Raw genomic sequence first — 27,076 nt, forward strand, 5'->3', positions numbered from 1 at the left:
AGGATGGATTGAGAGTACGACAAAAAATGAAAAATATGTAAGTTAAATGACCATAAATTTAATATCATTCGCTTATATTTATCTTATATTTATCATGCAAATTTTTTATATATAAACATTAGAAGAAAATAAAAAGTTTATTTGTTTTTCATGTACTATAATTTGAAAATTTCTTCGTGTATTGAGTTTTACTTCATAGAGACGAATTTTGGTTCGGGAATTTTTGTCAACTAAGTTAAATCAAAGTCTTGATAATTCATGGAGAAGGAACAAGAAATGTGAACCATTTTGGGAATGACGGATGAATCACTCTAAAGCCATGAAATGAAAACACCTCAGATGATATTCATCCCACAAATCCGTGGTGACACAGCTAACGTCTTCATGCACCAATCTTAGATGTTCTTGAACTGCGATTTTTCGGATTCCGAGGCACTCGGCTATGACTCATGATTCATCCATCATTCAAACATGTCATTCATGCAGTTCTATAATTTTCACACAAAACAATCACTTCCCTAATAGCTCTTAGCAAGTATCCGAACATATCTCACTTGACTAACTCGTTTGATATCAGGAAACGGAAGGCGAAGTTGAGAGGAATCCAATCGATCTTTTTGCAGTATTTTCCTTGCTGAAAATTCTTTCTCAAAGAATCCGGCATCGAAAGCTCGAGCATCTCTGTCACCCCAGATGGAGATAACCCCATTTCCTTTACAAAAAACTCCACGTTTTTCGGTATGTGCAGTCTTTGATCTTTATGTATCCTGATGTTCATTTGAATGTACTCTTCTTTCGCTATTTCTAGGTCCTGGAAAATATTCTTTGGCCTATATAAACGAACCTGGAGGAAGTTATAGACCGAATTAATGTATTCCCAAAACACAGAAATTATTAAACTTAATGAAGTGAAAGTAAATTGGCAGCTTACCAATGGATCCGATTGGCATCCTGAGGAAAGCGCAAAATGTAACAGAGGCTCTGGATGCTTTATTGCGAACGATTTTCGAGTTTCTCCAGATTTAAACTTTGTCTTGGGGAAGAACCATGAGTGAAGCCACTGTAAGAAAGGGATCGAGTTCCATTAGGCCATGAAGTTGAATGTTTGGCAAAATATTAATAAATATTTTGAAGCTCGATGACGACTCGGTCTGTATGGAACAAAAAATTTTGACATGCTCAAAGTTCGGCGCTAGTTTGATCATTTTTTGCATACAAAATCAAATAATACCTGAGAAGGAGGACGCGGCAAACGACATCCCAGTATCGAGCTTTGAATAGTGTCGACGCTAATGGTGTGGCCTCCTATGTTATACGCAGCCTGAATCAATCAGAATATTTATAAAACCTTTCAAAAAATAAAATAAAAATCAAAGAATTGGAGATTAAGGAATGTGACAATAGAATTCACTACCTTGAGAGCTACAGAGGTCCTCTTTTGATTTCCTCTTGGAATCCCATGAACCAAGAATGCCTGCATCATTTTACATGGGTTGCCCAAGATTCAGACATTGTAATATCTAAAACAACTGAAACTTAATGGTATCAGGACAATATTATAAGCAAGAACAAATAAGAACATTTGTCCACTCGATTGAATTTTCAGTCAGCCCTTCGGTTATTAAATCCTTACATGCATTACTAAGGCGTTGTGAACGTTGATCCAGAACGCTAATTTCTCTTCATGTTTTAGTTTTCCGGGATCGACTGTCGCCAACCTAGAAATGAGAAACCTGAAAAGAGTAGTAAAAAACTAAAAACATTAAGAAGTAAAACAAGGATTGTGTAAGATTGAATGGTTGTCGCCTATCAGTACAACTCATGCAAATATTCAATAGCCAACATTGACTGCTTGCGACTCCAAAAAAGGAATCAAAAGCTAAAGGATTTGAGGTACCTAAATTTTTGCAGCAAGACTTCCACCTGATCATTTAGCCTCTGGGGCTCTTGAACAACGCCGTGTACCTCGATTACGGAGCGGAAAGATCCGCTAAAATCTTTGGAAGTTTCAACATGGAAAGGATTGTTCATCCACGAACTAGAAGATGAATTTTCTTCACAAGATAAGCTGCTCAACTCATGTTGTCCTTGTGAAGAAAATTTACTCAGTGGCGATGTATGTGGGCTGGAATTTGAACCGTGACTGAACAAAGGAGGATCAGAAAGGTGACAGTATATTGTTGAGATGCACTTGATCATCTCCTCGGAAATCCAGTTGGGCGTTTCGCGAACACGATTGGGAAGCCTTGAGCCAAGAAACTCTGCCAAATTAGCATTGGAAGTGGAGTCTCGTGCCCGCTGGTGTAATGACACAAGAACATTGTATTCATGCCCATATGAATCAAAATTTGCTTAGAAATATTGCCTAAGTGAGCACTAAGAATAAGTAAGATCATAACCAATTTTTCCTAAGAATCAAAGATTAATTACCTCTAGCATCGACAGAGGCAAGGAATGATAAGAGTCAACAGCTTCGGCAACAGCTTCGAATGGAGGTGAGGTTCTAAAGGAAGAAGCTGAATACTGAGACAATGAAGAATGGCTTCTGTCAATGCCACTATCAACAAGACTCTCTGCTCCCCAAATATCATCACATTTCCAACGTAAATGGCCTCCTCGATTGCCGTCTTTCACAGATTTGCTGCATTTTATGAATGAATCTTCACTCGCCGATCCTAAATTAGTTCTTGGCACTTCAAGAACCAAAGAACCAACTGTTCTTGAATCAGCTTTCTGATGTTCGTCCACCGTAGGTAAGGAAGATAGCCTTTTGGCGAAATTTCGCCTATACATAGCTAGAAGATACTTCTCCAAGTACACCACTTCCATTTCCAAAAGGGCGATTTCTTTAATGAGATTCTCAGCTGGCTGGACATTAAAAACGATGGGATCTTTTGAGGATTTGATAGAAAACATAATCATCTTCAATGGTAAAAAAACAAGAACAGAACCTGGGAAAGTGATTTATATGCAGGATCATCTAACAGAGGCTGGCAATTCATAGCCTTCTCAAGTGCAGATCGAACCGCAGTTTGGCTTTCTAATTGTTTCTGAAGTTGTAAAATCTACCCCCCCAAAAAAACCAAAACAGATGTCAAAACTCACGTTTTTTCATTTTTTTTCCGTGGCTTAATAAGTTGATTTCTCGTGGGCACTTTAATTTAGATTTCATTTCAACATTGTTTTTTCTCAAAACATAAATCATTCATGTCGAAATGGCTTGAAAGATCAAAGGGGAAAATAGCAAACAAACATGATCCGCCGATGGAAATTTACCTCTTCTATCAGCAGATTTTGGGTCTCCCCTGGAGACAACTGCCTCTTCTTGTGTTCAAAGTTCTTCAGATTTCCCATAATCGAAGTATTAAACCTTGCAAAGATGTGGAAGTCTTGCTCTTATTTATCTATATGCAATATCAACAGATTTGCCAAAAGTGGTCCTAAATACAAAAAACAAAATCTCAAATTTCACGCCTTAATAGTCTCCGAAATTACATTCTTGATTATAAATACTTCGACCCACTTTCCCATTTTAGAAAACAATCCCATTAATAAAACTTTTTACCTACCTTCATAACAAGAACAAGCAGCTAATGGAAACAAGAATGCGTAAGAAAAAGAAAAGGGAAAAAATCAATAATACCTCTCAGAACATAAAACCTACCAAATTCAACCTGCATTTAATTTCAATCTGATTTAGATTCATCGAAGCATTAAATGCAGATTATTTGAAGTATAAAATCCTCCAGAGTGGAACCAAATTCAGACTACTGCCGATACAGCATTAAATGCAGGAAGCAGATATTCCGACAGAGAGTGACAAGTGCTTAAACGGAAACGATATACGATGTAAGAAAGCTCCAAGAAACATAAATTTTGTGAAAACAAGAGACCTCAGCAAAAGGGTTTGATGCAGGAACACAGAGAGAGAGAGAGACTGCTCAATCACACATATTCTATTCAAAGAAAATCTTGAAAACGTAAGTCAAAGCTGATGTGTTGCGATGACAAAATTAGGTTCTTAAATCTGATCATCTCTCGAATCAAATCCAGAAACTTATGTCGTGGATCATGACATTGGAGTGGCAATGCAATGATCGTACCAGTAAACCCAACCCAATGGATGTATTGTTTTTAAGCGGTTCTGGACGACGTCGAGTTATAAGCTTTTCAAATTTAAACGAGATTAGCATATGTTTGAAAAAACGTTTTTTATCTTTATATAATTATAATTATCTCAAACCAATAAATAAATAAAATAATACATAAATATAATAAATTTAAGTCTTATACATTAATTCTCATATTTATAAAAGCATAAAAATATTAAAATTACAATCTTTATTTGTTTTTGCAACTAGACCGCATTAAAAAATGTTGAATATTTGTCAAATCATTATCACACATTCTTAATCATAATTAAAATTTAAAAATAAACATCTAAATTATAAACCTAATTTATTATTTTAAAATAAAAAGACATACCTTCAAGATAAAATTTTTAAAATAAATAGATGCGATTAATTATGCTTAGACACACTTAATTAAATACCTCCTCACTTACGTTTAATTCGGTCAAACTACAGTTTGACCGATTTTTTCCGTTTTTCTCTGGGACGTTTTTGTCGAGTTTCAAACTTAAGTATGCTTAAGCGAGCTTTTTAGAACACCGATTTTTACATTCCTAGCATGTTTAAAAAAAATAAAAGGAAAATTAATCCCTTTCTTGGATTTTAATATTTATTTGGTATTTCGATTTGTTCTTGGTTTTACTCGACTTGTCACTTAATTGTCATTGTATAAGGCAGCCCACCTTCGCAACCTTTTGCATGGCCTGCGTGTGTTGCATTAAAAGAAGTAAATCATTTGGAAGCATTATCAAAGTTATATGGCTCCTACATTTAATGCTTCAACTATATAATATAATTTCAAAAGTATCGAAATATAGACCATTACATAGGAGACAATATGGGTTAACGAGATCCTACCTATGTGAGTATTATATTCACTTCATTTCAATGGGTAAGATCTTGTCACACATACAATTTCAAAAAAAGTGGGTCCTATATATACATGGGCAAATCTTGACCATTCATCCTATCACGGAGACAATGCCCACATGAGTAGGATGAAATAAACCGACAATATGCAATGTTAAGACTGATATTCTCATACTCACGATTTTCATTATGTGTAGCATATACAAATTTGTCTCTGTATGTTTGGATGCAAAGGCGGAGCTATATATGTGCGCGGGTGGCTCTAAATTTTGTATATATTAATTTTAAAAATTTAAATTAATTTGATATTAACATGGGTAAGACATAACCAGAAAATGGAGGTTGGAAGACCCAAATTTTTTTTTAAAAAAAAAATAGTTGGGGGAAGACCGGAAGAGCAAATATTAGGGAGGAAAGTTGAAAAAAAAATTATTTTTAGGCTCCTAGTCAATAAAATTAAAAAATGAGGAGAGACGATAGGTGGTTGACCTAATTTTTCTGGCTCCGTCACTGTTTGTATAATGTGTTAGGATTAACAGTTCTTCCTCACGAATAAACAATTCGAGGATATGCATTGAATCACATTAGATAAGAGAAAAGCTAAAAAGTAGAGGAAGAGGCTTTTACATAAGATAAAGCTCTTGGACATCAAAAGAAGTGAAAAAAAAAAATTAAATATCAAAATAAAAGGTATAAAGAAAAGCTTGGAGAAATATGATGATTTTTTGGTATTGTTTTGCATGGACTAGTCAGTTCTCTTGAGTCACAACAACAAAACAAAAAAGGATGCAAATCACAACTCACAAATCTTGGACTTTGACAAAGAATTCACTTTTTCATATTGGTGTCATTTGCTTGGTGGACAAAAGATATGATAATGTACAAAATTAGTGATGGTATTATCAGGATCATTTATTTCGGTCGGTTGTAAAACCATCCCTTCGGGATTTTAGATTAATTTGACATTATCACGGGTCAGACAGAGCCAGAAAATGGAGGTTGGGAGACAAATTTTTTTTAAAAAAAATAGAATGGGAAAGAGCAAATATCAGGGAGAAAAATGAAATAAATATATAATTGTTTTTGGATTCTTAGTCAATAAAATTTAAAAATTAAAGGGAGATGATCGTCAGGTGACCCAATTTAGCTTTTACATGAGATAAGCTTTTTGACCTCAAAAGAAGTGAAAAAAAAGTTTAAATATCAAAACAAAAAGTATAAAGGAAAGCTTCGAGAAATATGGTGATTTTTGGCATTGTTTTGCATGGTCTGGTCAGTTCTCTTGAGTCACAAAAACAAAAAAGAATGCAAATGGCAGCTAAAATCCTGGTCTTTGACAAAGAGAATTCACCTTTTCATATTGGGGTCATTTGCTTAGTGGAAAAAATATATTATCATGTACAGAATTAGTGATGATATTTTCAAATAAGTTATTTCGGTTCGGTTGTACAATCCTTCGGGTTTTATTGTTAAAGCAAGAAAAATGTTAAATTGAGTCTTATTATTTATATTTAAAATTACTTTTGTTTCATAATCTATATTATAAAATTTCAATTTTATTTTGTTATAATTATAATTACCATTTTTTTATAATTTTATTTTTTTATACGACGTTGATACATCGAATAGCACGCAACACTTTCTTTAAAAATGACTAAAATTGCGAAACAAATTATTAAAATTTTTTAAAAAATAGGACTAAATTAAACTCAATTCTTGTAAGATAACAAACAACAATTGTAAACATCGAATATAGAGGAAGGACAAATCAATGTTTTTCCTAGAAATAGAGCATAGATAATTCCCTTTCAGTTTTTACTTTATTTATGCGATATATCCATAAAAATACTATTTCATTTTCATTTCTTAAAATTTTCCGAACTTTTAGTTTGACCTTAGCACAAACTTCCAGCTCCACACGCAATACAAATAAATAAATATGTAAAAAAAATTATTAATCAAGCAAATATTATAAAAACATATATTTCAGTCTCTAAAATCCATAACATTGTTGACTTATAGATCTTGAAGTCTGTCCATCTTTAAGAAATTGGTGCAATTTTTGTCTTTGCTGGATTGGTCCAAAATCAACTGTTATTTTATGGTGTTGTTTCCAATTATCTCCATTTGTTTAGCTGCAATTTTCTTGCAAGTCAATCATCAGTTTTCCAAAGAATCTCTTACAGACATGCTAATTTTAATACACAGACAGAAGAAGAATGCACTGACTGCATCGATTATTTATATATATTTTTCAAACTCCAAGTCGTTGAAATCGGTGTGCAGAAGATTTAGTTTATGTTATTTTTATAGATTCTTGAAATATATCATTGTTTGATTATTGTCTCGCAGATTTCATTTAATGTTGTACTGATTATTGCACAATCTTAAAATAATCATTGGAAAGCTATAGGTCAAATACACGTTGAAGTTAATAATATATAAATGTATTCAAATTTATTTATATAAAATTATGATTTCATCACAAAAAAAGTAAAAACTTGTGTAAGACGGTCTCACGGGTCGGATTTTGTGAGACGGATATCTTATTTTGATAATCCATGAAAAAGTATTAATTTTTATACTGAGAGTATTACTTTTTATTGTGAATATTTTTAGGATTGACACGTCTCACAGATAAAGATTAGTGAGACCGTTTCACGAGAGTTTTACTCCACAAAAAATTAAGTAATTACTAATTACCACATCAAATCTTTTTTAAGTAAGAAAAATCAGCTAATTAGAATATTCGTACGCCCTAGACAAGATTAAAGAACAAATGTTTGAATATTAAATTAGATTAATAATAATAATTAATTTATTGTTAAATGTAATTTTAATAAATAAATAATAAATAATCCCATAAGAAGACATTGCTACGAACTTTCCAATGCCTTTGTTTGCATACGAAGGCCCAATAAACAAACAAACCTCTGGTCCGGAATATAATATAAAGCCCATATTTATTGGACCAAAACTTCAAAGCCCAATAGTTCTGGAGAAGACTAGCTAACAACAAACGGTTACCAAGGGCAATGGCGCGGCTGAGAAAATTAACAGAAACCGGAAGGACAAATTCGTCAATTCGCTGACTAACCGAATCATTCTCCCGCCATTAAAGTTGGTTAATAAAAACCCGATCACTCGATCGTTTACTCTCACTTTCACACTCCACAGATTCAATGGATCTGCGATTCCTTCTCCTGCTTCTGATCATCTCCGCCGCCGACGCCGCCGCCGCAACGGAAACCAACGGCAGCAGCACCTCCCCTTCACCCCCTCCGTCATCCGCAGCGTTCCAGCCGAACTCCCACCCATTCAATCCAGCTCTCATCTCCACCATTCTGTCTACTCTCGGATTCCAGGAGTTATCCACTGCAGCCGTCGCCGCTAACCTCTCCACCACAACTCCGATAACCGTGTTCGCTCCCTCCGCAGCCTCGCTACTCACATGTCCTTCGTGCTCGCTTCCTCTACTACTGCAGGAGCTCTCTCTCCCAGGTCTCTATCCATTGCATTTCCTGCAAACACTAATATTCGGCACCAAAATAGAAACCCTAGCCCCCAACCGTTGCCTCACCGTCACGAACAATGACAAGGATAAGGTTTTCGTGAACGGAGTGGAGATCTCGCATCCTGATCTCTTCAATAATGGTCTGGTTGTCATTCATGGTCTCCAGGGATTTGTCTCGCATCTCTCTCCTGTCTCGTGCGACGTCGAGCGCATGTCGTCACTGTCCTTCCCTACTCAGTCTCTCTCATCACGGATCGTTCCGTCTCCGTCGCTCTCTATCATGCGCCTGATGTTGAAGGACGCTATCCTCCGCCTTCGAGCCACAGGATACAGCATCGCCTCCCTCGCAATACGTGTGAAGTTTGTGCACCTCTCGGAGTTGAAATCGATTACGATTTTTGCACTCGACGATGTCTCCATCTTCTCCGGCGAAGGAACCTCCTATTTGTATAACTTCAGGTATCATGTGGTTCCAAACAGACGACTGACTGGGGCGGAGCTGGTGAGCTTGCCTACAACCACGGTATTGCCGACTATGGACGTTGGAAACAACCTGGTGGTAACCACCGCCGGCGGAGGTGGTTCCCTGGCGCCGATGAGGATCAACTACGTGAAGATTAAAACGATTGATCTGATGCACAATAGCAGGATCGTGATCCATGGTATCTCTGCGGCGTTTCCGCATATGCATACTCCTTATCTACCGTACGATCAGAAGGGAGCGAGCTTCCCGCAGATCGAACGGTCCAACTGTGATGACACCGACGGAGAACGTGGAATGTGCTTGGTGGAAGCTGCGGCGCCAGCTGGCATGCAGTCAACTGTTGGCACTGAAGGTCATGTTTCTGAATTTTAGCTTTGACAACTGTATAGAATTTGAGTGTAAATGGAATGTCTGTAACTGCTGGGTCATTGGACAGAATAATGATAAGGTACGTTTGCATCACAGATGACTTTCAATTCTTCCTCTCACCAGAAAACCACGTAAATGTGGGAGCATTAAAGAAAGGACGCCTGACGTGAGGCTAAAAACAAAGAATAAAAGTGTCATTCGAATAATTGTAATGTTGGGAAATAGCGGGAGTCTTGAGTTATTTACTTAATTTCTACCTGGCCAAATGTGATGGAAATGAAAATGCCGTTGGGTTTCAGAACTCGATGAACACCTTGGAGCATTGTCATTACTTCTTTTGTTAGAGGTTCTGGGTTCAATGGATCACCCGAATCAACAAACAATACATCCTATGCAACCAAAAATTAAAATTAATACAGGTTCAGAAAAAAAAATTAAAAATAAGATATAAAAAACACACTCATAAAAACTCCCCTAAAAATAAAATATTTAGAGGCTAGGCATATGAATGAGATGATCTAAAGCTGATAAAATAAGATATTTTACAGTTTGATTCTACATGTTTCGCTTATCACATACATCTCATGAACCAAACTACCCCTCCCTTATAATCGTCTTTATAGCGTAGAATGAACTGTTGATAAGAAAAGAAGGACGCAGATGCTTTTATCGATAGAATCCTGAAAAAACGTATCGTGTTCACGGTCTAGTTCCACATAGTGCAACTTGCTTGATACGTCATCTCTTCCCAACCAAACCAGTCTGAGAAAGAAAGGATGTTCTTATTTAGAATAAAGATGTCTAATAATGCAACCTTACCATGGTTCCCTTCTCTATAACCACATCAAAACATTCATATTCAAATGGAAAGCTCTAACATGTCAGCTTCCAGTACTTCAATTTCTGATCACAACACCACAAACCAAAATGCTACAACTTGATAATTAAATCGAATCAGCGATTAGGAACTAAATTCTTGTGATGGCCCAGATTGATATACAAAAAAAAAAAATAAACTCATCATAAACAATAAAACATGATCAGAACACAAAATCAAGAATTGGTTTAAGCTCTATACCCTCTACTTAGTTGAAAATATTTAAGAAATGAATCCAAAATCAAGAAATCAGCACACCTTTAAAGCCCTTTGAAGATAATCGTTGCTTCATCTTCTCCTCAGCAACTGGAGACGAATCAATGCAGGTCAGCTCAGTAATTCCATCTCTGTACAATTCTTCACACAGCTGAGAATGCCCACAACCAACCTCCAGTATCTATTTAATCAAACATTAAATCGTTTCTTTTTCCAGAAATAAGCTAGTGATATTAAAAAAAAAAAAACGAGAGATTCACCGAAGCATTGGGCTCGATTTCTCGAAGAATAAGATCCCGGAAATGAGAATAGTCTTTGAACCACTCGTAATGCTCTGTTCGTCAGCGAATCTATGGTCCCTAAACTTCAATTTTTTATTCAAAGACAACAAGAATACTCAGTTAAGAACAAATATTTATTTGAAACAATTCTTAAGAAGATACATGGAATGGCGCAGCTGGCCAGTAATAGCGGTCGAGGAGGGGGAAACAGTGGCCGGAACGACGTCGTGTTTCTCAGGCTTCGACGCATCCGTCTTTCTTCGTCGAGGTAATTTCCAAATGTAATCAATGGCCCAATCCGATTTCTCAAATGAGTCCATTAAGAATTGGAGGTATATTAATCGGCCCATAACCACCTTGCATACGAAATTATTTATTAAGATTATAGCGATACCCTTATATAGTAAATCACAAATTCAAAGTCTCGCGTATCTATTTATTCTATTTTATTAAGGTGACATGATAGTAATCACTTAAGAAAGATATCGATTTTGTCTTCCAATTTTACCCTTATATGATACTAATATTACACTTTTATTTTTGTATTTTGTTTTAAATTTCAACACACTTTTTTTTTATTTCAACAATTCAAATATCAAATTAGTCTATCTATAATTAGTCAAATTTCACTTTAGCTCATCGATAATGATAAAAAAGATTGTACACGCACGTATCGTGTGTGCAAAATAACTATTATTCATTAAACACGTTGACTAGTTACTTATATATTTAGAATGAAAAATAATATTTTTTATATAAATAATAATAATTTTTCATATATCGGATATCAGATATGTCTCGTAAAATCGATAAGATAATCTTACAATAGATTTGTCGAAGGCAAAAACTTGTGTGAGATTGTATCACGGATCGTATTTGTGAGACGGATCTCTTATTTGGGTCATCCATAAAAAAGTATTACTTTTTATGTTAAGAGTATTACTTTTTATTGTGAATATGAATAATGTTGACCTGTCTCATAGATTAAGATCCGTGAAACAGTCTCACATGACACCCAATCTTTGTTGAAAATGAATATCATCAATAGTAGAATATTTAGTTTTATATATATATATATAAGAATATTTTTGTTTTGCCCAAATTCTAAGTCCAGAATGGAATACAAGAGTCGGCTACTTAACTACGTTTCATAATTAATTAAGTTTATTACTTAAACATCAAAAGAACAAATTAATTAATCAAAATTTCTTGCCGGGTTGTCCAATCTCCAAAAAACAGCAGTAATAATTAATTTTGGAACAATGCCAAACTTGGCCTTCAATTTTGGCAACCTGTATCTTCTTCATGACTTTAATAATTTATATTATATTTTGAACCTGTTTTATTTGACTCGAAAATTTTCATAAGCAGATGTCTAAAAAAAAATTCACAAGCTAAAAAGATAAAATTATTTGTATCTAACGATAGATCATCATTTAAGGGAAAAAGATTCTATAATTGGAGAGCTGATGTTATGCAGATAAACACTCACGTGAATAATATTTTTCATGAGTTAAATTGAGTCAAAGATTTGTCTCTCAAAATTGAACTGTGAGATAATATCATGTCATATGAGTTTTCGTCTGTATAAATATATTTAGTTTACAAATACACAACACTCGACGGAATACTTCTTATCATCATTATAGAAGTGAAAAAAAAAAACAAAAAACTAAATAAAAAAAAGTAAAAAAACTTAAATTAGGTAGGGACAAAGCATGATTCTGTGCTTAAACTTAAAAATAGTAACATATTACAATCAAAGAATTGTAATAGAAACATTATATTGACGAGAGTTGTAATTTAGACTGAATTTTACCAATTTTTTTTTTCTTCACATTTACAAATTTCATAGGATAGTATAATTCTTTTATTTTTGTCATAAGACGGTCTCACAAATCTATATTCGTGATACGGGTCGATCCAATTCATATTTACAATGAAAAGTAATATGTTTTGACGTAAAAATAATATATTTTTTTAAGTTAGACCAAGTCTGAAATATGTCTCGCAAAATCGACTTATGAAACCGTCTCGTAAATGTTTTTATGTTTTCTATGTCAGCGAATATAACTACACATACACATATATACACATAAATATAATTGTTTTCATACCATTACAAAAAGTTGGACAATAACTCATTCCTCCATGCCTCTGCTAGCCAAAATATAAGCCGTTTCGGGTGGATTTCCAACACAATACTGGTTATAGCACGGTCTATGCTAATTGCAGCAATTCCTCACGCTTTATCTCAAAAATTTTGGCCAGAACATCTTCAACAGCCTAGACAAAAATAATGCCCACGGAAAATAGATCAGCTGCAGCCCACAATCTTTCAAATTTCCCTCGATAGTTAAGCAGACTTAGGTTACCTTATCGGGTGTCGATGCACCAGAGGTAACGCCTATTGTGATAGGACCATCTGGTAGCCAGTTCTCTTTCTCGACCAACTCACCATGCTGTCAAATGCACCTTAAAAAGTTAGAAATAAACGAATATAGTCTGTCAACATTTTCACCTACATAAATAGGTGATGATTGTGATCTAAATTAAGGCACATCGATAAAAAATTTAACCCTTTGTACATTTTGTCATGGGTTTAGGCTTTGAATAAACCTTAAGTTATTTCTCTCACTAAATTCGAACATAAAACATCAAAGAATGTCTGTGCACCAAATATATGATAACAAGATAGAATGGTTTGTAGAAGTATACATTTAACTTGTAACTTATTTTGTTTCCGGGACCTATCCTTTTCTCGCTGTCAACCCAGTAAGACGGGATTCCACGTTCCTCTGCAATTTCTTGTAGATGCGAAGTGTTGCTAGAGTTCCAACCACCGACGACTAGAATAAGATCCAACTGCTCATCAACCAGTTTGAACATCGCATCTTGCCGCTCCTAATTAAAACAACGGTTAAATGTGAGACAAGATATACTGAACTGAATGGTTAAGGACAATAGCAAGCATTTTGTACCGTGTCTTGTACGAAATACACACACACATTCATAAATCAAGTCACCAAAACAGAGTCGCTAGATACAAAAATTCATGTTCTTCAAAATCATATCAAGGACAAAAAGTAGATATGATATATTTAGAAAAGGGAGATAAAGAATTTACTTGAGTTGCATCACAAATAGTATTGAAACTTATGAAATGGTCGTTCAGATTTTCCACTCCAAACTTGCGCATCACTGTTCTCTCGGCTAACTTTCCTGTAGGATAAAGGACAAACATCAATTCACATGCCGCATAATACAGATGTGTTTGAGAAACTATGACACTGGTTTGTAACTAACCAATCTCCTCTGTTTCACCCTTCAACATCGTTGTTTGATTAGCAACACCAACTTTTACGAGGTCTATGTCTGGATCAAAACCCTTGGACACAGCATATTTAAATTTCTGCAAAGGAAACAATCGCTTCAAATCTGAATATTGAAAATAAAGTTCGACTTCAGGAGCATAAGATGCTGAGCTTACCTCAAGAAATGCATCCTTGGATGAGGAGGATCCATCAAGCTCACCGTTCAAAATATAATCACATACATACGTTGCCTGTGATCATTACAGAATTTCTAATGTCAAAACCACGTGTAAACTACTTCTACACCAATCTTTTTCTTTATTTAAAACAACATCAGTGGTCGATCAAAAAACAATATAGTTAAAATTAAGTTTACCTCTGCCATATTCTTTACAATGACATACTTTCCAGCAAAAGAAGCAGTTGCAATAGTCTCTTCGTGAGAGTATTTACCGTGGATAATTGATGTATACTCTCCCTTCTTGTGCTTTTCGACCGAAGTCCAAACCTATAAAAAACAAAAATTTAGAACTAGGGAGTGAGATACAGAGTTCGTTTCGGATAGAACATATAAAAAGATAATAAATTGAAAAAAATATATTATAGTAAAAAAATACCTTTGACACCCATGGGCAAGTGGTATCCACTATTTGCACATTTTTTTCACTCAAAACCATCATCTCATCTACAGCAGCTCCAAAAGCAGGAAGAACAACAACATCCTCCTTGTGAACAACGTCGAATTGTTTCTTTCCATTGTTGACAGGAATATTTTTCACCTCCATCTCTTCAAGTTTCTGGTGATAGAAAGTCAAATAGTCAATTACTGATTATTATAAATCAATTTTCCAAAAACAAATTAGTTCATAGGAGGTGACCCAAAAATAATGCAACTCATGTGTAAGCCAAGAATCAGGGAATATATTCTGGAATCTGGATTTAAATTTAAGGACACCCGTGTTACTCGGCCGAGCACTAGGCAACATAAGCTAGCTAAGCTCAGACTAACTTAATGAAATACATGGAATTTGCGTAACAAGGATTTTGAATCCATATTTCTATTTTGGTACCATGCAAGCAACAAATTTCAAAAAACCAGAGTATAGGAGATGTGATCCAGCAATTATAATTTTTCTCTTTGACAGTTACTGAGTTTTATTTCTTTCTACAGATGATTTAACATTTGAAAAAAAAAAGTAGAGCATACCCTTAATATTTTAAGACCAATGTCACATATTACAACCCATCAAACACAAACAATAATCTTGAACGATTCAAGCACCCAAAAATATTCCTCGACATTTACTTTGTTGGTTAAACGTGATTGCCAATTTGCCATTAAGCAATCTCGAAGGAAAAAATCATAACCAGTAATTGATTGCTTTTTCCTAGAAATCGAGGGGGGAAATAGTGATTCATAAAAGTTGGTCTTAAGAAGTACAAATTTGGGAATATTTCCTTTCAATCATTCATCCATATCAAATGACACAAAATTTTGTACCAAAATCCATTCTGCAATTAAGAATTCAAGAAAAAGAAACCTGATTAACAGTGGGGTTGTGAATAATTTCGTTAGTGATCCAGATCTTCTCGTCGGGGAACTGCTTTCTAGCTTCGTACGCAATCTGTACAGCTCGCTCAACTCCCCAGCAAAATCCATAGGCTTCTGCAAGCTTCACGGTAACATTCCCCCAGGTGTACTGGTACCCATTCTCCCTCAATTTTTTTATGGTGTCGCCTGAAATACTCCAAAAGCAGGAATAAGTTCGAAATCTAGGTAAATTAACCAATGGAGCTGAAGCGAATCAGAAAATTAATAAATTAAAAAAAAAAAAACAATTCCTGCCATCTTTCATCAGAAACAGTAAGAGCATCATTAACGCAAAACAAAGGAAATTTCAACGCTACATACTGGTATATTCTTGACCCATTCGCTCGAGAGTCTCCTCTTTATGCCCAAAACCCTTGCGATTGTAATTCTTGCTCCTAGTCAAGTTGTGGCGGAAAACCTTCGCATCAAACTCCGATTCCACCGAGGCGGAAGACGACGGAGCAGCTTCCCCGGCAGCTGTGCACCGGACGAATGCCGGCTTACTTTGCCGTAATATCCTGGTATCCGGCGAGATTAGGTCGGCACGAGAGGAGATACGAGAGAACTGCATAGAGATCGCCATGGTGAGGAGGATGCAGTTGGCTCAGCGCGCACGTTAGTGAGAAACGAGAATGCTAAAAATGTGCTGAATTATCGGGTTGGTCTGCAGTGTGCCTGCGCACGTTAGTGAGAAACGAGAATGCTAAAAATGTGCTGAATTATCGGGTTGGTCTGCAGTGTGCCTGTGGCGCAATATAGCTCTGTCTGCGCTCGTGAACCTCGATTGGCTTTTACTTATGCTTGTGTTTGGATAGCGTATTCAATTTGGCGCCGTCCTATTTTGAAGATTCAGTATTGCACCAAATTTGATGCTCATATTTTGCCCTTCGTTTGGTTTATTATAATTATTTTTAATTATTTATTTAAATCGACAACGGCGACCTACACGATAAAAAAAGTATTTTTAAAAGACAAATAAGGAAAAATAAATTATAATATAGCGTTAATTATTATGTAGGGTATATATATTGGGGTAAACATTCGGTTAATTCGGTTACTGACCGAATCGAATCAGTCATAACCGAATCGAATCAGCCATAACCGAACCGACCGAATTAATTTTCATAACCGATGAAAACCGAACCGAATTAAAATCGGTTAATTCGGTCGGTGACCGAATTAATCGATTAGTTTAAAAAAATTGTGATTTAATTTTAATTATATATGTAATTTTTTTAACACTTACAATTTACACAAATGCATAAAAACATAATATCACACACATCACAAATGTATAAGTTTTATTTGAACACAATTAATACATATTATATCGATTTTAAAATTAAAAATTAAAATATTTATAAAAATTGATAAATAAAAAATTTATTAAATAATAATATTTATTATATCGGTTAATTCGGTTAACCGATTTCAAAATTTTGAAAACCGTAACCGAACCGAGTTAACCGATATAACCGAATTTTTTTAATTTGAAAATCGAATTTTCGAAATAACCGAACCGAATTTCCGAATTGACTCGGTTCGGTCGATTAATTCGGTTTAACCGAAATCTTGCTCACCTCTATATATATAGCTATCATCGTTATCATAGACATTGGCGGAACCAAAAATATGGTTCTGCCCGAGCTGAAATTTTAAACTCTAGAATGTTTTAATATTTTAAATTGAACTACCTGGGTCAATATCATATTATTTCAAAATTATACCAAATTTACATATACATTTTTTTAAAAAAAATGGACCATCCGGCATGTAGCTCCACCCCTGATCATAAAAACTCTCGAAAGAACGTCTCGCAAGTCAATTTTGTGATACAGATCTCCGAGTCGACATAACTCACGAAAAATATTATTTTTTATGTCAAAAATATTATTTTTCATTGTAATTCGAGTCGATCCGTCTCGCAGAGTCTCATTCGATAGATTTATCTTGACGTTGAATATGAGTCATCTCTCAAACTCAATACTTTGATATCGACCTAATAAAAAAATTTGTTTATTTTTAATTAAAAATTTGAACGTTATATTTATTTTTAAATAAATATAGGGAAATTGATTACTTTAGTCTATTTCATAGTCATAATTTTAAAAATGACCTTCTTTATTACATAATTTGCATTATGTCTTATATAATTTAAAAATCCTAAAATACCATTTTTCTATGACCACACATGTTTCATTTTTTTGATTCATTTATTTAATTATCTATTTTTTTAAAGAGTTTATTTAACATTTGTTCTGTTTTATTTAATTTATAAGATATTTTTTTTAATACTACTTACTTATATCAATAAACATATTTTAATAAAATTATGAATGGTTAATTTGAATTAGTGCATACGAAAACACCAAAGTTATAATATTTTAATTACGATTGTTGCTCATGAAAATAATCAAGTCAAATATTAAAAAAAAAATTAAAATCAAAATTACAGAAATCAATTCTAGGCAATATATTCTATGATGTGACATAAACAAAATTAATAACAAACTGATTTTGTCATAATCCATATACCTACTCACACAGTAATATCAATATAAAATCAATTTTTTTACGTAAAAGTTAAGTGGAAAAAAAAATTCATATTTGTTTAAAAAAAATAGGATTGATGTATTTCACGGTCGCCTCTATACGCACGAAATTGATTAGATAATAAAATAAAGAGTTTGAGATGAATAGATAGTAAATAAGATTTAAAAGATAGGAGATATCTTTGTAATTTGATATGATAAAAAAATTATTTTGGTAAATTAATTTAAATGAAGACTAACATTGCTTATAGCAATTGTGTAAAGTCTATTTAAGTAAATCTCTCATAAATATATAGATCTAATTGATATGTGTGTTGATCCTCCGATTGCATGGGTGTGTTGGCTCTAGTCTTTTAGTCAATTGCCTACATATATGGAAAATAAATGTATCCGTACTATAATATGTTGAATTATTTCAGCCACCGAACTCGAGTAATAATTTCTAGAGCCAATTAATGTTAAATAAATTGGATGGTCGAGGTTATTGATTTCGGAAAAAACTTGTGTGAGACGATCTCACGGGTCGTATTTTATGATACAGGTCTCTTATTTGAGTTATCCATGAAAAAGTATTTTTTTATTGTGAATATCGGTAGGGTTCAGTGGTGGAGCCAGAAATATGGCTCTGTCCGGGTTAGAATTTTAAATTCTAGAATCTTCTAATATTTAAATTGATCTGCCCTGTTAGTATTATTAGTATGATAGTGTTGGCCCAATGTAATGGGCCTATATAGTAGGTCCATGTATCGGTTTATGAAAGTCGCATTTTATCTTAGGGATTTGACACGCTTATTCCAGCTTCTATATAGGAGCTTGAACTTGTACCCAATGTTTTTTTCAATTCAATTCAACACTTTTCTCCTTTTTCCCACCAATGACAGTTAGTGGTTTAACATGGTATCAGAGCCAGTGGAATTGCGTTTTTCTCTCCAGTCGCTGAACGAGGTACATCGCAGCTGGTATTGAGCATCGCAGCTGGTATTGAGCTCTATCGATTGAGATCGTTGACCATTTCAATTTATACTGAGATTTCATTTATTCTCATCTTCACGTCGGTAGATCCATGGCAAACAACACTAATTTCAATGATCCCTTGTTCTTACACCCGTCTGATGCTCCAGGTATGACTATTGTTAGTAAACAATTGACAGGAGCTGAGAATTATAGCATTTGGAGTCGCGCTATGTTGATCGCCCTTCGTGCTAAAAATAAGACAGCATTCATCGATGGGACGTGTGCGCGACCAGCTACAGGAAGCATTACTTCGAATCAGTGGGAGAGATGTAATGCACTCGTTTTGTCTTGGATTATGAATTCCGTTTCAAAAAACATTTTTGGTGGGATTGTATATTCTAGTGATGCATCCGTGGTATGGAAGGATTTGAAAGATCAATTTGATAAGGTGAATGGCTCGAGAATCTTTTCTATTCACAAAGAAATTGGGAGATTGACTCAAGGAAACGACACAATTTCAGTATATTTTTGTCGACTGAAGCAGTTGTGGGATGAATATAGTTCATTAGTCATCCTGCCATCGTGTGAGTGTGCTGCGGCTCGAAAGTATGTTGAGCATGACCAACAACATTGTTTATTACAGTTTCTGATGAGACTTAATGATAGCTATAAGTATATTCGAAGCCAAATTCTGATGATGATGCCTCTACCAACAGTTAGCCAAGCATTTTCATTACTGTCTCAAGAGGAATCTGATCGCATGTTGTCCTCGGTTGAACAACCAGCTTCTGTTTTTTACGCGAGACAAGGACGAACTGATGAGCTAAGAAAGTATGTGCTTACCTATGATCATTGTGGTTGGAATGGCCATATCAAGGCCCATTGTTTTAAATTGATCGGTTATCCTCCGGGTCACAAGCTGCATGAACCACAGCAGAGCAGAGGAAATCCCACACGATTTGGTCGGGAATATGAAAAGCCCAAGCTCAGGACAGTGGCTCACAATGTTACTGGAGATGCTACTGAATCATCACCAAAGATTGCTGCAAGGGGAGGATCAAGCTTCACTCCGGCTCAATATGCGGAAATATTGCAATTACTGGAAGGTACTACCTTACTTTCATCAAGTACTAATGCAGCTACTAAGCCTATGCAGGGGACAGACACCAATGTAGTGAACATGGCAGGACAGTTCCATGAAAATGCTCAATCAGATTGGATCATTGATACCGGGGCCAATGAGCATATGACTGGTAATTTTTCATTGCTGCGTGGCACTACTTCTTTGTGTTCTTCCCCTAGTTCCGTGAGGTTTCCAAATGGTACTCAATTCTTAGTTAGTGATAAAAGATCAGTAGCTGTTCTAAAAGACATACTTCTTCACGATGTGCTATATGTTCCCAACTTTCATTTCAACCTCTTGTCTGTTTCCAAATTCACTAAATCTCATAACTTTTGTGTCACATTCTATCCTCATTGTTGTACATTTCAGGACCGCAAAAGTGGGAAGATAATTTGGATTGGTAAGGCACGACAGGGACTTTATCATTTGTCAACAGCACACTCCCATTCTTTTGAAGCCCAAGTTGTACACCATACACTCTCTAGTATACCTCAATGTAACACCTTCGTTTCTTATACAACTGTCCCTCATGATTTTTGGCATCAAAGACTAGGGCACATGTCCCTCTCTAGAATGCATTTATTACTTTTTTTGTCAAAGAACATTGATATATCTCATTGTGAAATTTGTCCTAAATCCAAACAAACAAGGTTGAGTTTCCCTAAAGTGAGTTTGTCCAAAACTTCTTTTTTGTTTGAACTGGTACATATGGACATTTGGGGGTCTTTTCGAACACCAACCTATAATGGAGAGAAATACTTCTTGACAATTATAGATGATTTTTCTAGAGGGATATGGACATATCTTATGCATTCCAAATTGGACATTCTTCGAATTCTAAATCAGTTTTTTGTCATGGTTGCAACTCAATTTTCTTCGAAGGTCAAAACCGTTCGAACTGATAATGCATCTGATTTTTTTAAACTTGAGTGTAGCTCATTGTTGTTGTCTCTTGGGATCTTACATCAGAGTTCCTGTCCATATACTCCTCAGCAAAATGGAGTGGTTGAAAGGAAACATCGCCACATCCTAGATTTGGCCCGAGCCTTGCACTTCCAATCTTCCGTCCCTCTCCAATTTTGGGGAGATTGTGTTCTTATCTCCGTATACCTTATAAATCGAACTCCCAGTCCCCTTCTTGATAACAAAATGCCTTTTGAAGTCATCTTTGCCAAGACACCATCCTATGATCATTTGAAAGTTTTTGGTTGCCTATGTTATGCTACTTCCTTGCATGTCTCTCACAAATTCTCTCCTAGAGCCAACACTTGTGTGTTTTTGGGATACTCCGTTCTTCAAAAGGGTTACAAAGTAATGGACCTTGATACCAAACGTTTCTTTGTTTCAAGAGATGTTGTTTTCCACGAATCCCACTTTCCATTTGCTGCTAAGTCTCAGACCAGCCCTATTTTTCCTAAATCCAACTCATTATTTGATTCTTCCCCACTGGAAGATCGTGACTTGTCAGCTGATCATGACATTTCATCTATTACAGTAAACAACACTGATGAATTACCATTAATTCCAGTTTCCACACCTCCCATTCCTTTGCGAAGATCATCTCGAGTTGCCAAACCAGCCACTTGGACTAAGGATTTTTCTTGTCCCACTTTACCTCATTCCTCCATTGCACATTGCCGATATCCCATTTCGAATCATATCAATTACTCAACCTTTTCTCCTTCCCATCAAAGTTTTTTAACTGCTATTTCCTCTACCACCGAACCACGTTTTTACCATGAGGCAATCACGGATCCTAGGTGGAAGCGTTCAATGGATCTCAAACTAGCAGCTTTGGATTCTAACCATACATGGGATACTGTTGACATGCCCCTTTATGCAAAGCCAATAGGCTGTCGATGGGTGTATAAACTGAAATTTTTGCCCAATGGAATTGTTGATAAATTCAAAGCACGGTTAGTCGCTAAGGGCTATACACAACAAGCTGGGGTTGATTTTCATGACACATTCTCTCCTACAGCAAAGATCACCACCATACGTTGTTTCTTCAGCATAGCCGCTATTCGGGGTTGGAGTTTGTTTCAATTGGATGTTGCCAATGCTTTTCTTCAAGGAGACTTAGATGAGGAGATATTTATGCGTTTGCCTCTCGGTTATCACATCCAGGGGCAGAATAAAGTGCTTCGCCTCCGCAAATCATTGTATGGACTCAAACAGGCTTCCAGACAATGGAATCAAAAATTTGTTGTTGTGATGATTGAAGCAGGCTTCTCACAATCTCATCATGATCATTCTTTATTCATTCATCATGATGCTCATACCACTACTCTTTTAGTGGTCTATGTTGACGATATTATGATTACCTGTAATAATCTGGATGCCATTGCTACCTTGAAGAAGTTCCTACACTCAAAACTTGAACTTCGTGATCTTGGTCTTTTAAAGTATTTCTTGGGGATTGAGATAACCCGTTCCACCAGTGGTATCCTTTTAAATCAACGAAAATATGCGTTGGATCTTATTGCTGATGCAGGGATTCTGGGAGCCAAGCCATTTGACACCCCAACCGAGCAACATCAAAAGCTCACTTCCCATGAATTTGATCTCTTGCTTCCCCTTTCATCAGCCTGTGCATCGGATACTTTGCTAGCTGATCCAGTGTAGTGACCCGTTCCAGAATCACCTACTAGTCAAGAACTAAGCATGCAACTAACTTAATTAATTATAATCAGAGATAACAGCGGAAATATGGCCAACAACAATAGTTATACAACCCAATCGAAATCGAAGTCTAGACTAACTCAAAATGAAATATCCAGTACAACCATATCGAATCAAATGGAAAACACTGAAAACTAAACCAACCAGCTACTCAACGTCCTCCTCCTGCTCCTCCTGAGCCATCCAACCTGAGGCCTGCCCCGTGGGAATGGGGTGTCCAAGAATAAATAAAACCGAGGACGTGAGCGATAAGAACGCCCAGTACAAAAGTATGAGTATACAAACCTATATGAAATGCACATGCTATGATATGATACCAGGGTAGTCAAGAAACAGGAATCACAAAGGATCTCAAAATGCTCAGTCTAGAGGCGCCAAGTGGATAGTGCCGCGCGGTCCAACCTCTGGGTCACTGCATCCACTACAAGACAGACGTGGACCTAAAATGTCCCGGACCACCGAAGCCCTCCCGACCCGTCGGCCACTGTGTACTCTCGGTGTCCATGCGTCCACAAGACAGGGCTGAGCGGCCCCAAGATATAGCTTATCTCGAAAGAGATACAGCTCAACAGTAAAGGCTATCTCGAAGGAGATACGGCTCAACATGATATGCAATATGCATCATAACTCGTGACATAATAGCATGCATCATATGACATATAACAATGCAGCAAATACTCATGCAACACATATATGAATGTATACTCAACCAGGATATCTCGGATAGTACTTTCGTACCTCTATCACAGCAATCCTAGCCTTACGCAACACCGCTAATCAGGTTTAGCACAAGCCTACGCATCAAAAGCATACTCAATCAATACTACCATGCTCGACTAGCAAAACCAGTACTCCCTAGTACTACCAAAGGTTTAGGGTTTACCTTCGTCCGTCGACAGCCCTTTGATGTCGATTGCCTTGAAACTCAGGCGCCGCTACGCTACTACTCCTGGCAGCTCTTGGCTATCGCTCGACCAACAACTAACCCTAGAAACCTTCCAAACTCTCCAAAATGAGAGAAAACTCAAGAAATTGGCAAGTCAAAATGAGGAAATCCGAGCACTATTTATAGGCCATGTTCGGATCCTCCGAACAACACTTCGGAACGTCCGAACGCTACGTGTCCATTGGCTCTTGACAGCTCATGATCGGATCCTCCGATCATACACTTCGGACCGTCCGAACATGCATGGAAAATGACGTGTCGATCAACACTTGACACCTATGATCGGATTCACCGAACTACACTTCGGATCGTCCGAACTCTTCGGTGCTTCCGAACCCTCTTCGGTCCGTCCGATCATGACCATAGCCAAAATTACACCTTAAACCTTCTTAATCACCATTACTCCGTTAATTACCCAATTTGGAATTCGGGCTACTACATTCTCCCCCCCTTAAAAGATTTCGTCCTCGAAATCAGGCTTAGAGAATGAACAAAACGAAATAACAACATCATTAATACATCTCAATTGTTGTTGAATACAACTGATACTATGATTACAACTGAAAACACAAACTTATACAAAGCACAACTCAAAAGAGCTCTGGATGCTCCGAACGCATACGACTCTCTAACTCCCAAGTGGCTTCTTCAGTGCCTCGACGCTGCCACTGCACTAAGACAAGAGGAATGATCTTATTCCGCAACACCTTATCTTTGCGATCTAGAATCTGAACTGGTCGCTCCACGTAAGACAAATCCGTATCAAGTTGAACTTCAGATGGATGTAAGATGTGCAACTCATCTGCTACATAACGTCTCAACAAGGATACGTGGAACACATCATGAATACTTGATAGGTACGGCGGCAACGCAAGTCTGTAAGCTAAATCTCCCACACATTCCAGTATCTCGAATGGACCAATAAATCTCGGAGACAGCTTACCCTTGAGACCAAATCTCAAAATCCTGCGAAAAGGCGAAACTCGGAGAAACACCTTCTCACCTGGTTGAAAATGAAGAGGTCGACGCTTTGTGTTCGCATAACTAGCCTGTCGATCCTGAGCAGTCTTAATCCGCTTCTTGATTACTGCAACCTTATCTATAGCCTGCTGGACTAACTCCGGTCCCTCTACCTGTCGTTCCCCGACTTCATCCCAGAATAATGGAGTACGACAACGTCGCCCGTACAACGCCTCAAATGGTGCCATACCAATACTACGATGATAGCTGTTGTTGTACGCGAACTCAATCAAAGGCAAATGATCCTGCCAAGCGGGTCCGAAATCCATAACACAGGCTCGCAACATATCCTCAAGCGTACGGATAGTCCTCTCTGATTGACCGTCAGTCTCCGGATGATAAGCAGTACTCAGACTCAGTGTAGTACCCAAAGCTGACTGGAAACTACCCCAAAACCGTGAGGTAAAACGAGGATCTCTGTCACTAACAATACTGACAGGCACTCCATGCAAACGTACAATCTCCTGAATGTACAATCGAGCCATACGATCGAAAGTGAAATCACGATTATACGGCAGAAAATGAGCAGACTTGGTGAGTCGATCCACCACTACCCAGATAGCATCGCTGTTCCTCGAAGATAATGGCAAGTGAGTAATGAAATCCATCGTAATATGCTCCCACTTCCATTCTGGAATAGGTAAGTTCAACAACAATCCTCCCGGTCGACGGTGCTCTGCCTTAACCTGCTGGCAAACTAGACACTTGGAGACAAACTGATACACGCTGCGCTTCATCCCTTTCCACCAAAACCGCAGCCTCAAGTCTCTATACATCTTGTTGCTTCCTGGATGAACACTTAACTTGCTTCGATGCGCCTGAGACAATATCTCGTCCCTCAAAGTGTCATCCTCTGGTACTACAACCCGATTAGATAAGCACAGAAGACCATCGGACTGATAATGGAAATTACTATCACCACCAACTAACCGAGCTAATCTCTGAGTCTTGAGATCAGACATCTGAGCTTCTCGAATCCGAGTGAACAAATTGGGCTCAGATAAAATGGTAGCAACACGAATGCTCTCCATACCTTTCCGATGCTTGAAGTTAAACCCCAACGAGCAACTATCCTGGATGGCACTAGTCATAGCACAAGTCTGAAGTGCAGAGGCTCTCACCTTGCGACTAAGCGCATCAGCTGTGAGATTCGCAGAACCTGGATGGTACTTGATCTCGCAATCATAATCCTTCAGCAAATCCATCCAACGACGTTGCCTCATGTTCAACTCAGCCTGAGTGAACAGATATTTCAGACTCTTATGATCAGTAAAGATTTCAAACTGAACACCGTACAAATAATGACGCCAAATCTTCAGCGCAAACACAATAGATGCCAATTCCAGATCATGAGTGGGATACTTCTCCTCGTGAGATTTCAGCTGTCTGGAAGCATAAGCAATCACATGACCGTTTTGCGTCAACACACACCCTAAGCCTTGAGTGGAGGCATCGGTGTAAACACTGAAACCATCAGATCCTGACGGTAACGCCAAAACAGGTGCGGAAGTCAGAAGTCGACGAAGCTCTCTGAAACTATCTTCGCACTCGGATGACCACTCAAATGGAACATCCTTCCGAGTAAGTTGCGTCAATGGTCTGGCTATCTGAGAGAAATTCACGATGAAGCGACGATAATACCCTGCCAGACCTAGAAAACTACGGATCTCAGCCACCGTCGTCGGACGTGACCAATTCAGCACTGCTTCAATCTTGCTGGGATCCACAGAAACTCCTTCCTTGGAAATCACATGACCAAGGAATACCACATGATCAATCCAGAACTCGCACTTACTCAGCTTAGCATACAATTGCTTCTCGCGAAGAATCTGCAACACAATCCTCAAGTGTTGGGCATGCTCTTCCACACTGTGGGAATAGATCAAGATATCGTCAATGAAAACCACCACAAACTGATCCAGAAAATCTCGGAAGACTCGGTTCATCAGATCCATGAACACCGCTGGCGCATTCGTCAATCCGAATGGCATAACTAGAAACTCGTAATGCCCATAACGAGTACGAAATGCAGTCTTGGAAATATCATCATCTCTGACTCTCATCTGATGATAACCCGATCGCAAGTCGATCTTGGAGTAAACAGAAGTACCCTGAAGCTGATCGAACAAGTCATCAATACGGGGTAAAGGGTA

The 27,076-nt window shown here is 36.9% G+C and overlaps 3 protein-coding genes and 1 pseudogene across 7 annotated transcripts; 1 reads left to right on the forward strand and 3 right to left on the reverse strand.

Annotated features, from left to right (window-relative positions):
- Nucleotides 1–231: 231 nt before the first annotated feature.
- On the reverse strand, nucleotides 232–4,125 carry LOC140815078 (uncharacterized). Of its 5 annotated transcripts, XM_073174182.1 has the most exons (11): nucleotides 3,894–4,125; nucleotides 3,644–3,674; nucleotides 3,277–3,440; nucleotides 2,952–3,065; nucleotides 2,431–2,868; nucleotides 1,898–2,298; nucleotides 1,634–1,733; nucleotides 1,415–1,474; nucleotides 1,232–1,321; nucleotides 932–1,060; nucleotides 233–844 (listed from the first exon to the last, which is right to left on the reverse strand). In XM_073174182.1, exons 3-11 carry the CDS (start codon nucleotides 3,352–3,354, stop codon nucleotides 551–553), a joined length of 1,704 nt encoding a protein of 567 aa, XP_073030283.1. In that variant the 5' UTR covers nucleotides 3,355–3,440; nucleotides 3,644–3,674; nucleotides 3,894–4,125; the 3' UTR covers nucleotides 233–550. The 5 variants fall into 5 exon arrangements, with proteins under 5 accessions (XP_073030286.1, XP_073030283.1, XP_073030285.1 ...); XM_073174184.1 differs by lacking the exon at nucleotides 3,644–3,674; XM_073174181.1 differs by having other exon boundaries at nucleotides 3,665–4,125.
- Nucleotides 4,126–7,910: 3,785 nt separating this feature from the next.
- On the forward strand, nucleotides 7,911–9,370 carry LOC140815345 (fasciclin-like arabinogalactan protein 21). Its single transcript, XM_073174471.1, has one exon. It carries the CDS (start codon nucleotides 8,183–8,185, stop codon nucleotides 9,368–9,370), a length of 1,188 nt encoding a protein of 395 aa, XP_073030572.1. The 5' UTR covers nucleotides 7,911–8,182.
- Nucleotides 9,371–9,411: 41 nt separating this feature from the next.
- Nucleotides 9,412–11,061, reverse strand: LOC140814388 (uncharacterized; annotated as a pseudogene).
- A 1,672-nt stretch (nucleotides 11,062–12,733) lies between these two features.
- LOC140814637 (4-hydroxy-3-methylbut-2-enyl diphosphate reductase, chloroplastic-like) lies at nucleotides 12,734–16,335 on the reverse strand. Its single transcript, XM_073173675.1, has 10 exons — nucleotides 15,968–16,335; nucleotides 15,597–15,793; nucleotides 14,673–14,852; nucleotides 14,432–14,563; nucleotides 14,232–14,306; nucleotides 14,048–14,153; nucleotides 13,869–13,963; nucleotides 13,460–13,645; nucleotides 13,117–13,203; nucleotides 12,734–13,027 (listed from the first exon to the last, which is right to left on the reverse strand). Exons 1-10 carry the CDS (start codon nucleotides 16,227–16,229, stop codon nucleotides 12,962–12,964), a joined length of 1,386 nt encoding a protein of 461 aa, XP_073029776.1. The 5' UTR covers nucleotides 16,230–16,335; the 3' UTR covers nucleotides 12,734–12,961.
- Between the last annotated feature and the right edge of the window lie 10,741 nt (nucleotides 16,336–27,076).

This window comes from Primulina eburnea, chromosome 15 (genome assembly GCF_022965805.1).
Source record: "Primulina eburnea isolate SZY01 chromosome 15, ASM2296580v1, whole genome shotgun sequence".
Classification (NCBI taxonomy): Eukaryota; Viridiplantae; Streptophyta; class Magnoliopsida; order Lamiales; family Gesneriaceae; genus Primulina; species Primulina eburnea.